At 57.6% G+C, this 11,768-nt stretch overlaps 6 protein-coding genes across 6 annotated transcripts; 4 read left to right on the top strand and 2 right to left on the bottom strand.

Annotated features, from left to right (window-relative positions):
* Positions 1-388: 388 nt before the first annotated feature.
* On the top strand, positions 389-3,132 carry PG994_002955 (MCM2/3/5 family-domain-containing protein; the record flags this gene model as incomplete). Its single annotated transcript, XM_066854364.1, has 3 exons — positions 389-393; positions 458-2,825; positions 2,884-3,132. The coding sequence occupies 3 exons, from the start codon at positions 389-391 to the stop codon at positions 3,130-3,132; spliced, it is 2,622 nt and encodes an 873-aa protein (XP_066720219.1).
* A 278-nt stretch (positions 3,133-3,410) lies between these two features.
* On the bottom strand, positions 3,411-4,751 carry PG994_002954 (L-threonate dehydrogenase; the record flags this gene model as incomplete). Its single annotated transcript, XM_066854363.1, has 1 exon — positions 3,411-4,751. The coding sequence occupies one exon, from the start codon at positions 4,749-4,751 to the stop codon at positions 3,411-3,413; it is 1,341 nt and encodes a 446-aa protein (XP_066720218.1).
* Positions 4,752-5,679: 928 nt separating this feature from the next.
* On the top strand, positions 5,680-6,546 carry PG994_002953 (ketose-bisphosphate aldolase; the record flags this gene model as incomplete). Its single annotated transcript, XM_066854362.1, has 1 exon — positions 5,680-6,546. One exon carries the CDS (start codon positions 5,680-5,682, stop codon positions 6,544-6,546), a length of 867 nt encoding a protein of 288 aa, XP_066720217.1.
* A 334-nt stretch (positions 6,547-6,880) lies between these two features.
* PG994_002952 (uncharacterized protein) lies at positions 6,881-8,668 on the bottom strand (the record flags this gene model as incomplete). The annotated part of the gene is made up of 1 exon (XM_066854361.1): positions 6,881-8,668. One exon carries the CDS (start codon positions 8,666-8,668, stop codon positions 6,881-6,883), a length of 1,788 nt encoding a protein of 595 aa, XP_066720216.1.
* A 905-nt stretch (positions 8,669-9,573) lies between these two features.
* On the top strand, positions 9,574-10,141 carry PG994_002951 (ribose 5-phosphate isomerase; the record flags this gene model as incomplete). The annotated part of the gene is made up of 2 exons (XM_066854360.1): positions 9,574-9,612; positions 9,710-10,141. The coding sequence occupies 2 exons, from the start codon at positions 9,574-9,576 to the stop codon at positions 10,139-10,141; spliced, it is 471 nt and encodes a 156-aa protein (XP_066720215.1).
* Positions 10,142-10,532: 391 nt separating this feature from the next.
* Positions 10,533-11,294, top strand: PG994_002950 (Triosephosphate isomerase; the record flags this gene model as incomplete). The annotated part of the gene is made up of 1 exon (XM_066854359.1): positions 10,533-11,294. One exon carries the CDS (start codon positions 10,533-10,535, stop codon positions 11,292-11,294), a length of 762 nt encoding a protein of 253 aa, XP_066720214.1.
* Between the last annotated feature and the right edge of the window lie 474 nt (positions 11,295-11,768).

Here is an 11,768-nt window from a genome sequence, read left to right as displayed (position 1 = left end):
GCGACTGAGAGTGGATGGTTCTGTACTCGAAGTACCGGCTCCACCTGCTCCAAGTACCTCCTTCAGTGCGCGCTCTGCTTTAAGTGCCACTAAGCCTGATCCAGCGTCCCGCGTTCATAGTGGGCCACTTTACGCGTTGTGCAGCCAAAAGACGCGTTTCAAGTCCCCTCCACCTCAATTTTCGCGTCAAGGGCCAATTTGCAAGTTGCCGGGTCGGTCAACCCTCTGCTGCCCCTTTCAGCTCCCAAGATTCCCAATTCACTTGCGTCAACCTCACCTCCCATCGCCCCATTCATTCCCCGACGCCCCGATCTGCTATTTGATCGAGGAGGAGAAAACCATTCAAATACAAGTAAACACGACCAGTCTCTAGTGCGGGTTTCTCAACATGAGGTATGTTGTTTTCTTGTATTTTGTTGACTAGACAAGATGAAAGCTGACCTTGATCCTCCCTCAGTTCACAAAACCCGCCCAGTTCGCCTTTGCGGCACAACATGGACTCGGCCAACCGGGGCGTAGCTCCTCGTGCGAACCGTAAGCGCGCTCGTACTGCCGGCGATGTCAGCTCCCCGATGGCGGCCTCCAGTCCCATGCCCTCGTCCCCACCCGCCTTCAACATTGCCCATGGCGGCGATGACGACGACGACATGGAGGACGAGCCCGAGATCCAGGATGACCTGGATGATCTCGACGAGATGGCCGACGATGATGTCGACTTGTTCAACGAGGGCTTCGAGAAAGACTACCAGGGCAAGGACGAAAATGACCGCTACGAAGGCATTGACATTGATGACGAGGGCGAATACGGTGACATGGAACTCGCCGAGCGAAGACAGCTCGAAGCACAATTGAACCGCAGAGATCGCCAAGTCGCTCGCAGAAGGCAGATGCCCAATGCCTTCTTGCCCGAAGATGACCTCGGTAGCGAAGTCGACCTCACGGCCCAGCCACGTCGACGTCGCCACCACTACGACGAGGATCCCGATGATGAAATGGACCAGGACATTATGGACGAGGAACTCTCCCTCGAAGCCCTGCAGGATATCAAGGCGGCCAGTCTCACCGAGTGGGTATCGCAACCCGCCGTCCAGCGTACCATCAAGCGCGAGTTCAAGGCTTTTCTCACCGAATACACCGACGAGAACGGCTCCTCCGTTTATGGTAACCGCATCCGCACCCTCGGCGAGATCAACGCCGAGTCACTCGAAGTATCCTACGATCACCTGTCTTCGTCGCGAGCTATCCTGGCTTACTTCCTGGCCAATGCCCCTGCCGAAATGCTGAAGCTGTTCGATGACGTCGCCATGGACGTTGTGCTGCTGCATTACCCGGATTATGAGCGTATTCACTCCGAGATCCATGTTCGCATCTTCGATCTGCCTGTTCACTACACACTCCGCCAATTGAGACAGTCCCATCTCAACTGTCTCGTCAGAGTCAGCGGTGTTGTGACACGACGCTCGGGCGTCTTCCCCCAGCTCAAGTACGTCAAGTTCGATTGCACCAAGTGCGGAGTGACTTTGGGTCCTTTCCAGCAGGAGTCCAATGTTGAGGTCAAGATCACTTTCTGTCAGAGCTGCCAGTCCCGCGGACCGTTCACGGTCAACTCGGAAAAGACCGTCTACCGCAACTATCAGAAACTCACGCTGCAGGAGTCCCCTGGAACCGTCCCTGCCGGTCGATTGCCCCGTACCAGAGAAGTGATCCTGCTGTGGGACCTCATCGACAAGGCCAAGCCTGGTGAGGAGATCGAGGTCACCGGTATCTACAGAAACAACTATGATGCTCAACTGAACAACCGCAACGGATTCCCTGTCTTCGCCACTATTCTTGAGGCCAACAACGTTGTCAAATCCCATGACCAACTGGCTGGCTTCCGACTGACCGAGGAGGATGAGCAAACAATCCGGAAGATCGCGCGTGATCCCCAGATTATTGAGAAGATCGTCAACTCCATCGCACCCAGTATCTACGGCCACGAGGACATCAAGACGGCCGTCGCTCTGTCTCTCTTTGGTGGTGTAGCAAAGGTCACAAAGGGCCAGCATCATGTCCGTGGTGACATCAATGTTTTGCTCCTGGGTGATCCCGGTACCGCCAAGTCGCAGGTGCTCAAGTATGTTGAGAAGACAGCCCACCGAGCGGTTTTCGCCACGGGTCAGGGTGCTTCCGCTGTCGGTCTCACGGCTAGTGTCCGTAGAGATCCTCTCACCAGCGAATGGACCCTGGAAGGCGGTGCTCTTGTGCTTGCCGATAGGGGTACTTGTCTTATTGATGAGTTCGACAAGATGAACGACCAAGATCGTACGTCTATCCACGAAGCTATGGAACAACAAACCATTTCCATCTCCAAGGCTGGTATCGTCACTACCCTTCAGGCTCGTTGCGGCATCATCGCTGCTGCCAACCCCATCGGTGGTCGCTACAACTCCACCATCCCGTTCTCCTCGAACGTGCAGCTGACAGAGCCGATTCTGTCGCGTTTCGACATCCTCTGCGTGGTACGCGACACTGTTGACCCTGCCGAGGACGAGCGTCTCGCTCGTTTCATTGTCGGTTCTCACAGTCGCAGCCACCCCTCCACTCAGGCCGGCGGCGACTCTATGGAGGTGGAGCACGACTCCGAGTCCTTTGCAAAGGAGAGCCAGGCAAGCCAGGCCAAAGCTAAGGAGGGACAGATCCCCCAGGAACTTCTGCGGAAGTACATCCTGTATGCCCGCGACCACTGCCACCCCAAGCTCCTGCATATGGATGAAGACAAGGTGGCCCGTCTGTTCGCAGATATGCGCAGAGAATCACTGGCTACAGGTGCTTACCCTATTACGGTACGCATAATCTAACCCCTAATCCCTCTTCTCCAGATGAAATGCTAACTATTCATAGGTCCGTCATCTGGAAGCTATCATCCGAATCTCTGAGGCATTCTGCCGTATGCGGTTGTCAGAGTACTGCAACTCACACGACATCGACCGCGCCATTGCCGTGACAGTTGACAGCTTCGTCGGTAGTCAGAAGGTCAGCTGCAAGAAGGCTCTGGCGAGAGCGTTCGCCAAATACACGCTGGCAAGGCCTGGCGCCACCAGGAAAGGAGGTGCCCTGGCAAGGAAGCCCGCGGCTGCTGCCGCCGCCTAGGTTTAATGCATAATATGGTCCCTTGATTTGGTGGAGTAGGGAGTTCTGATAATTGACGATACAGGGAGATGAGCATGATGAGACGAGCGGGCATTGGGCGTTTGTATGATTCCCGTGTTTTATGTGGTTACATGGCAATGACTTGTTGGGTTTGGAACTGATAGGCCACATACAGTACATACAACGCTGGCCAATAGGGCTTGTGGCAGCACAGAAGCCCATGAACGATGGATAGATAAATCTAGCTTCTTTCTCTAGCTTCTGCTCGGTCCCCAGACTTATGACCCCCATACTTTGACTACCACTCCAGATGTAGCTGCTGGGGCAGTCTTCGGCCGGTGTGCCATTGCTAATCTAGTAAGGTTGAGCGCCTGGCTACCCAGGAATATAGGAGCCTTGAGCCTTTGCGCCTCATCTACCGCCTCCTGAAGTTCACTGACAACCTTGTCTAGACTATCCCCAGCCGGGGTGCCAGCTGCGGCTCCTGTGGTCTTGACCAAGCTCATCATCTCGGGCCCGACCGCTTCCAGCATAGCACTGCCGCCGGCAGCATTGATGCAGAGCTCAAAGACCTGGTCCAGATCCAGTCCCAGGCGCGCCGCGAATGCAATGCACTCACCCGCGGAACACAGGTGGATGCCCTTGAGCAGGCCGACGACCAAGGCCAGTTTCGCCTCGTCCGTCTGCGCCGTCCCCGCGACGGGGCCGACCTGGCCCTTGCCCTCCCAGTACAGGCGGACCAGGCTGCTGTCGTCGTCCGCGCCGTAGCCGCGGCCCACGCCCGTGAAGTAGACCTGCTCCGCCGCGCTCGTCATGGGCGTCGGGAACCCGGCGCGGCGGGCCTCGGCCGTGATGATGCCCGTGTCTTTCAGGATGATGGTGACGGCGCTCGCGAGCGGCTGGAACGCCGGGTGCAGCGCCCGCGGGCTGCGGTGCTCGAACATCCAGCTCTTGCCCTGGGAGCCGATGACGGTCTCGGCCGCCTTCGGCAGGTCCAGGCCCAGGTGGGCGGCGAAGCCGAGGGCCTCGCTCGTCGCAAGGATCTGGTTCGCCGCCAGCACCTGGTGCACCATCTTCATGTTGCTGCCGGCCCCGATGCCGCCCGCGACGATGTACAGCTTCGTCGGGTCCGACATCTCCTGCAGCAGGAAGCGCGCCTTCTCGATGGCCGCGTCCGACGCTCCCGCCATGATGGACAGCGTCCCGTCCGCCGCCCGGTACGCGCCCCCCGACACGGGCGCGTCCACCAGTTGGAGGTCGCCGCGGCCCGCAGCGCGCAGCTGCTGCTCGAGGGCTTGCACGTACGAGCAGGGGACGGTCGAGCACAGCAGCACCGCGGCGCCCTGCGGCAGGGCCGGCACGGCCGCGTGCTCGCCGTCGAGCAGCACGGCTTGCGCTTGCTGCGCCGTCGCCACCATGCACACGCAGTAGTCCTTGTCCTTGACGGCCTCGGCCGGCGTCGTCGCGGCCAGCCCGCCTTCCGACTGGAAGCGCTCCAGGGTCGGGCCCCAGACGTCGAAGCCCGTCACCTTGTAGCCTTGCTTCACCAGGTTCGTGGCCATGCCGAAGCCCATGGCGCCCAGGCCAATGAAGGCGACGTCCGCCTTGGAGGATGCCATGTCTGCTGCTGTTCCCGTGTTGCTCAGCTCCGCCTGGATATCTTGTATCACGATATGGGCTGTTTATGGGATGCTTAGGGGTTTATTGGCATACAAATTAAAGTAGCGTAGATCCTACTTTCAGATGTCCCTAATATCTTGATACTCCAAATGTATCAGCCGTACACAAATCGACTTGCCGGGTAATGTCAACCACGGCGTCCTGGCGGCGACACTCTCCAAATAGGGGCCCACATATCGTTGCTAGTCGCTCGTTTCTAACAACCCGAGCGATGACCCGAGGACGAATCCGGGACTTGGCAAGTAGGCTCAAGGATATCCCTCATGTGGTCCCCGGTCAACTCCCCGACGTTCCGAACCGACTTCGGGGTTGGTCCATGACCACGAATTACCCAATTACCCCACGCTCCAATCCCTCTTCCCCCCTCCACCTGCCGGTCTACAACAAAGTCAGGGGCCGCATGGTTAAACTGACATCACACTACTACCCCACTATGAGGACCCCTCAATCTTTCCTTTCATCATTCTGGTGGGGTGTTTGATCCCAATGCTGTCTTTCGCGCGCATAGGCAGAATGCACTCGTCTTCTAGGGTGTTCCGGCAGCATTTCAACCGGAGCGCTTGCTGGCTTGGCGACTCAATACTCGAGGCAATGTTATCCCGAATGGAAGATGCCGGGGCTTCGGCATCCCACATTCGTCCGACGAGCTACATGTACCTACTTCAGCACACTACTCCAAAGTTCGGCATCCAGCATCTGATAGTCACAAGTCCTGTTTGACTGTACGAGACCGACAGTTCATTGCAAAAAGCAACACTATACTACACATTCTGAATTAAGACTGTGATCCTCCGCGAAAGGGCAGGTAGCTTGAGCTGGCACACCACACAGCAGGATAATAATAATACCTCACAACTCACCTTCAAGATGGGGCGCCCTTCGCTAGCCGAGAACCGCACCATGGCGATTCTGAACAAGGCGCAGAAGGAGGGGTACGCGGTGCCGGGCATGTGCTGCTACAACATCGAGTCCATCATCGCGACGGTGCGCGCGGCCGAGGCGGCCAACTCGCCCGCCATGGTGCTGCTCTTCCCCTGGGCCATTGAATACGCCGGCACGGCACTGGTGCTGGCCGCAGCGGCCGCCTGCCACAGCGCCAAGGTGCCCGTCTCGCTGCACCTGGACCACGCCCAGACGCCCGAGCTGGTGCGGCGCGCCGCCGACATCCCCGACGCCTTCGACTCCATCATGTGCGACATGAGCCACTACGAAAAGGAAGAAAACCTGGCCCTGACGCGCGAGCTCGTCGACTACTGCCACGCGCGCGGGATCGCGGCCGAGGCGGAACCCGGCCGCATCGAGGGCGGCGAGGACGGCGTCGCCGCGACGGCCGACCTCGAGGGCCTGCTGACGACGCCCGAGATCGCCGAGGAGTTCGTCGCGACCGGCATCGAGCTGCTGGCGCCCGCGTTTGGCAACGTGCACGGCGAGTACGGGCCGCGCGGGATCCAGCTCGAGTACGAGCGGCTCGCGGCCATCAACGACCGGGTCGGGGACCGCGTGCGGCTCGTGCTGCACGGCGCCGACCCCTTCGACGAGGCCATCTTCCGGCGCTGCATCAAGGCCGGCGTCAGCAAGGTCAACATCAACAAGGGCATGAACAAGCACTACGCCCGCGTACAGGAGGATATGAGTGGCAAGCCGCTTACGAGCGTCATCGAGGCCGGCACCGACGCCATGCAGAAGGCGATCGAGCAGTATTGCGTCTGGCTGGGCAGTGCCGGGAAGGCGTAGTAGAGTAGGTAGATGGCCAGCTCGCTCGTTCGATAGATAATGAAACTTGATGATGTACTGCAGCAAATGCCTTTGCCTCGAGATGTGAACGCTTGATAGAACATACCCCAGCAATAATGGGCAACAGTATTCTTCACAGATCAGCACGGGGATCGTCGCCCGAACCTGCGTGGAAACCCATCTCTGTACTACATTGTCTACTGTACTACATGGCAGTCACTAATGAGATCAAGCAGGTTTGTTATACCGAATGTAATCGTACGTATATTTATAATGCCTGCCTAAACCCGTATATACTTAGGAACCAGAAACATATACTTGAATGTACCACTTTTTACATGCCCTCCCGAAGACCCTTGATAGCCACCATAGCCCCCCAAGCACCCGGATCGGGGGAAAGCTCCTTGCTCATATCCGCGCCAACGTACGTCGCACGACCCAGCTTGGGCGTCATGGCCCTGGTCGCATTAGCACCGCTAATGGCGGCCTCGACCCCAGTATCGAAGTCGCCCGTCTTCATCGCCTCGGCGAAGGGCAGCAGCGTGTCCATGACGGTGCGGTCGCCGACCTTGGCCGGGGTATAGCGCGCCAGCTGCTGCAGCGCGATGCCCAGGCACCTGGCCCACAGCTCCGGCACGCCCTCGGACCCCAGGGCCAGGTCCGTGTTCTGCTCGATGGCGGTCCGCAGCGCCACGAAGAAGATGCCGAGGATGCCGCCGAGCGTGCCGCCCATCTTGCCCTCGACGATCTCCTCGAGCTCTTGCAGCACCGCGATGACGGAGCCATCCGCTGCGAGCTTTTTGCTCGGATAGTCTAGAGCCGCCACGAGATAGCTGGCGCCCGTCTTCAGGGTCTCGCCGCAGTCGCCGTCGCCCATGACCGTGTCCCACTTGGTCAAGTCCGGCTCGGCCGCGATGACGGCCTCGCAGGCCTTGCGGAGCATGCTCTCGAGCGTCGCCGGGTCGACTTTCAAGTCCTTGGACTCCTCGACGACCTTCTTCGGCTCGGCGGTGGGGGGCGGGACGACCTGCTGCCGCCGCCCGCCGCGGCGCGGCTTCGACTGCGAGCCCGCGACGGACTCCCAGCTGGTGTTGGTCCGCATGTCGAAGAACTCCTTGATCTGGTCGACCGAGTAGGCGCAGTTGCGCGCCGCGGCGGTGACGTTGATGACGGAGATGGAAAAGGCGGGCGCGTTGAGGGAGGTCTCAAGCTGGCCGCAGCAGACGCGCGCGGGCTCCATGCCCCAGTCGCGCGCGAGCTGCTCCAGGAGCTCGTCGACCAGGGCGCCCATCTCGAGCGGCGACATACCCCCGAAGTTGCTTACGAGCAGCATGGTCTCGTCGGCCTTGTCGAACGTGACGAAGCTGCGCTCGGGGTCGTTGGGGTCGAGGCAGTGCGCCAAGAGCGACTTCACGAGCTCTGCGGGCGACGGCGCGGGCGAGAGTTTCTTGTAGCCCGGCTCGTTGTGCGGGCCCGTCCCGATCTCCATCTCGTCGCCTGCGAACATGCCGTGCTCCGTCCGGCCGGGCACGTGGCAGTGGTCGAGGGTGGCGGCGATGGAGACGATCTGGTTCGAGAACGCAACCCCCAAATCGTACACCTCGTCGAGGGACGCGCCCGAGCCCGCGGCGCCACCCATCACTTTGAGGACGCCAATCTGGCCGGCCAGGCCGCGGCGGCCTACCAGCCCTCCTTTTACTGTACCGACGGACACGTCGTCGCCGCAGATAATCATGCGGCTCTTGTGGCCCTGGGCGATGGCCTTCTCGTTGGCCAGGCCGAAGTGCAGACAGTCGCCCGTGTAGTTGGTCACGACTAGGATGACGCCCTTGTCCGACGGGACGGCCTCGATAGCAGCGACAATCTGCTTGGTGCTGGGGCTGGCGAAGATATCGCCGGCGACCGAGGCCGCCAGCATATTGCTGCCGACGTAGCCAGCCCAGGCCGGCTCGTGGCCAGAGCCTCCGCCGCTGATGATGCACACATTGGACCTGTCGTAGTCCGTGTCGTAGACGACGCGGTTGGCCTCGTCGAGATTTAGGGAAGAGTTGTATGATATAATACCCCGAAGAGCTTTGTTGACGAGCCCGTCGGGCGACTGGAATAGATGACGTTTTGACATCGTTGCTTCTGAGATGTGTGTGTGTGTGTGTGTGTGTGTGCCTGTTCTTCGAGCTTCTGCACGATCTCTCAGAACTTGTTTGCTTGCTTCACCTCCTGGCAGTCTTTCTGACAGCCGGTCGCACAGCCGATAGCGAGGACCCCCTGGTTCTCACTTGACGGAGGTTGCGCCGACCCGTTGCTCTGAGCCGCGTATACTAAGAAGGGATTGCCTAATCGGGCAACCCGAGGGGTGGATGCTTGACTAGGAAACCTGGAGGTGGAGTGTGGGGAGTGTCGCTGGTGGAGACCTGGGAAGAACGAGAGAGGGCGACTCGAGTCGAGAACGTCGTGGGTTTCCATTTCATAAAGTATGAAAAGGTCATTCGCGCTCGGCTCAGCTGACCCGAACCGCGTACATACGGATGTTGCAAGTCAGGTCCAATACTGGAGACTGGCTTGTTCAGTACATAGCAGTAGTATGCATGCGCAGATGTGACACCTAGAACAGGGAGGGGCCTCTTTGGTTCGTTATTGCCCCTCACTCCGGGCATCAATGCGAAATGAATATAGCCGCCTCCCGCTTCTGGTGATAACCTTCAAGTACCGTGAGTGGGGGAGGGGGTAAAGGTCGAACGAAGGCACGCTTGGAGCCGGGTGTCACGATTGGTGCATGACTGGCTAGGTGCGGAAAGGCCAAGATGTCTGTGCCATGCTGTCTGTGTGGCCATTTTCGGGTTGCTATAAGCGTCAAGACGATTGGCAATCTGTCGTGTCCCTCCCCTCCTCGTCGTATTCGACATAACCCGAAATAACAGGATGCCATTGTCTTGACTCGAGTGTTTTTAGGTGGTAGATTCTCCCCCAAAGCGAAGCCCTGGGAACAGCTAGAAGATAGCGAGATTTTGAAGACTATACGACGTCAATATGGGATCACCAAAGTACAAGATCGCGATGGGGTGCGACGTAAGTTGACTGCCGCCCCATATTTTCGTCCTTTTCTTTTTTAATCTATCGATCCCGTTGTGCTGCTGCTGATCAGCATTTTTCTATACACACACAGGACGCCGGCGTCGCCTACAAGGACACCATCAAAGCCGACTTCGAGAAGGACCCGCGCGTCGAGTTCATCGAGGACGTCGGAAGCCATGCGCGGGAAGACAAGACGGCGTACCCCTACCGGGCGGTGGCGGCGGCCAAGCTCGTAGCCGACGGCAAATGCGACCGGGCGCTGCTCATCTGCGGAACAGGCCTGGGGGTGGCCATCTCGGCCAACAAGATCCGCGGGGTGCGCGCGGTGACGGCGCACGACAGCTTCTCGGTGGAGCGCGCAGTGCTCAGCAACAACGCGCAGGTGCTGTGCATGGGCGAGAGGGTCATCGGCTTGGAGCTGGCGCGGCGGCTCGCCCGGGAGTGGCTGGGCTACGAGTTCGACCCCAACAGCGCGTCGGCGGTCAAGGTGGAAGCCATCTCGGAATTGGAGCAGCACCAGTAGTGACCCATTACCTACGATTACCTACATGATAACGATAACTGGTGAATCACAAGATGTTTTAGTTGGGCGACTTGCTGTGTAGTCAATGCCAATGTGACGGTTGATCTTGGTGAATCTCAATCCGAATCTTACAGAATCTCCGGCCCCGCGTTCCTAGTATTTAGTGCCTTACCCCACTAACTGAGGGGGGAACTGGGGGAATTGGTGGGACTTACAGCAAGCACCCTTGGACCATTCATTCAGTATGTACATCCTACTTTCCTTTGAAATAAATGCCGTGTTTCTCATGAGTATAAACCTTTTCCTGGCGAAGACCCCTGTGAATCATTACATAGCAACTCAGACCTCGGTGATCCTCTCTCTGGCTTTCTTGTTTATTTTGCCTCGCATAATGACTACCCCTTCCCGGCGGAGGCTCGTAGGAGTCTCCACCAAGATGTACTTCTCGGCAGCCAGGACGCGCGACTACGTCCAGCAAGTGAAGGAGCTGCTCTCGACCACGCCGCATCTTCTCGACGAAGTAGACGTCTTCATCATCCCGGACCACATCACCTTGGCCTCAGTCATCGGCCAACTCGAGGGGACCAAAGTGCTGACAGGCGCCCAAGACGCCTTCTACGAGAGCGCGGGCGCCTTCACCGGCGAAGTCTCACCCGCCGTCCTCGCCGAGGTGGGCTGTCGCATCGTCGAGCTCGGCCACGCCGAGCGCCACCGCCTCTTCGGCGAGACGGACGAGGACACGGCCCGCAAGGCGGCCGCCGCCGCTCAGAACGGCATGATCCCCCTCGTGTGCATCGGGGAGTGCACGCAGGGCGAGGTCAGCGTCGCGGTCGACGAGTGCAGGGTTCAGGTCGAGTTCGTCATGGCCGCCGTGTCGGACGGGGCCGAGGTTATCCTGGCCTACGAGCCGGTGTGGGCCATCGGTGCGGCCCAGCCGGCGGCGGCCGAGTACGTGGTGGATGTGGCCCAGCGCCTGCGGGGGCTGGACTGCGTGCAGAAGCGGGAGGGGGTCACGCGGTTGCTCTACGGCGGAAGCGCCGGTCCGGGTCTTTTCGAGAAGCTGAAAACTGGCGTCGATGGTCTGTTCCTCGGTCGGTTTGCACATGACCCAAGCCAATTCTACAAGACGATACAGGAAGTTGCAACGGCATGATAATGCAATTCGCTGAGATTTTATAATTGGGGGCTCATCTAAGTTACCTGAAAGTATTCCTAGTGTGTCGCTATTTAATTCGCTATTTAATTTTATATGTTTTTTATATATTTATATATTATAACTTATCTCGTTATAAATATTATAACGCTTTTTACTAGTTACTTTTTATTTTAATAAGCTTTTATTTTTACTTTTATTAATTATTAAACGGTTTTTTTTACCTTCTCGTTTTATATCTTTTGAAATTCCTTAATAATAAAGGCTTTTTTAAGCTAAACTCGTGATTTTTAAAGTCTTTAACGTTTTAAAAAAGTGAAATTAATATTATAACTTAGCTTAATTATATAACTATATTAAATCTTATATTCGCTTTAAAGTATTATAAAGTCGTATTAAAGTAAGTTTAAAGAGTTACCTCGTTAATTAATATTTATAAACTTATTTAAGCTTTTAATTTAATTTTAATTAATA

Source organism: Apiospora phragmitis (genome assembly GCF_038363925.1).
Source record: "Apiospora phragmitis strain CBS 135458 chromosome Unknown utg000003l:1.0-2676785.0:1.0-2680665.0, whole genome shotgun sequence".
Taxonomy (NCBI): Eukaryota; Fungi; Ascomycota; class Sordariomycetes; order Amphisphaeriales; family Apiosporaceae; genus Apiospora; species Apiospora phragmitis.
This window is presented reverse-complemented; position numbering and strand designations above follow the sequence as displayed.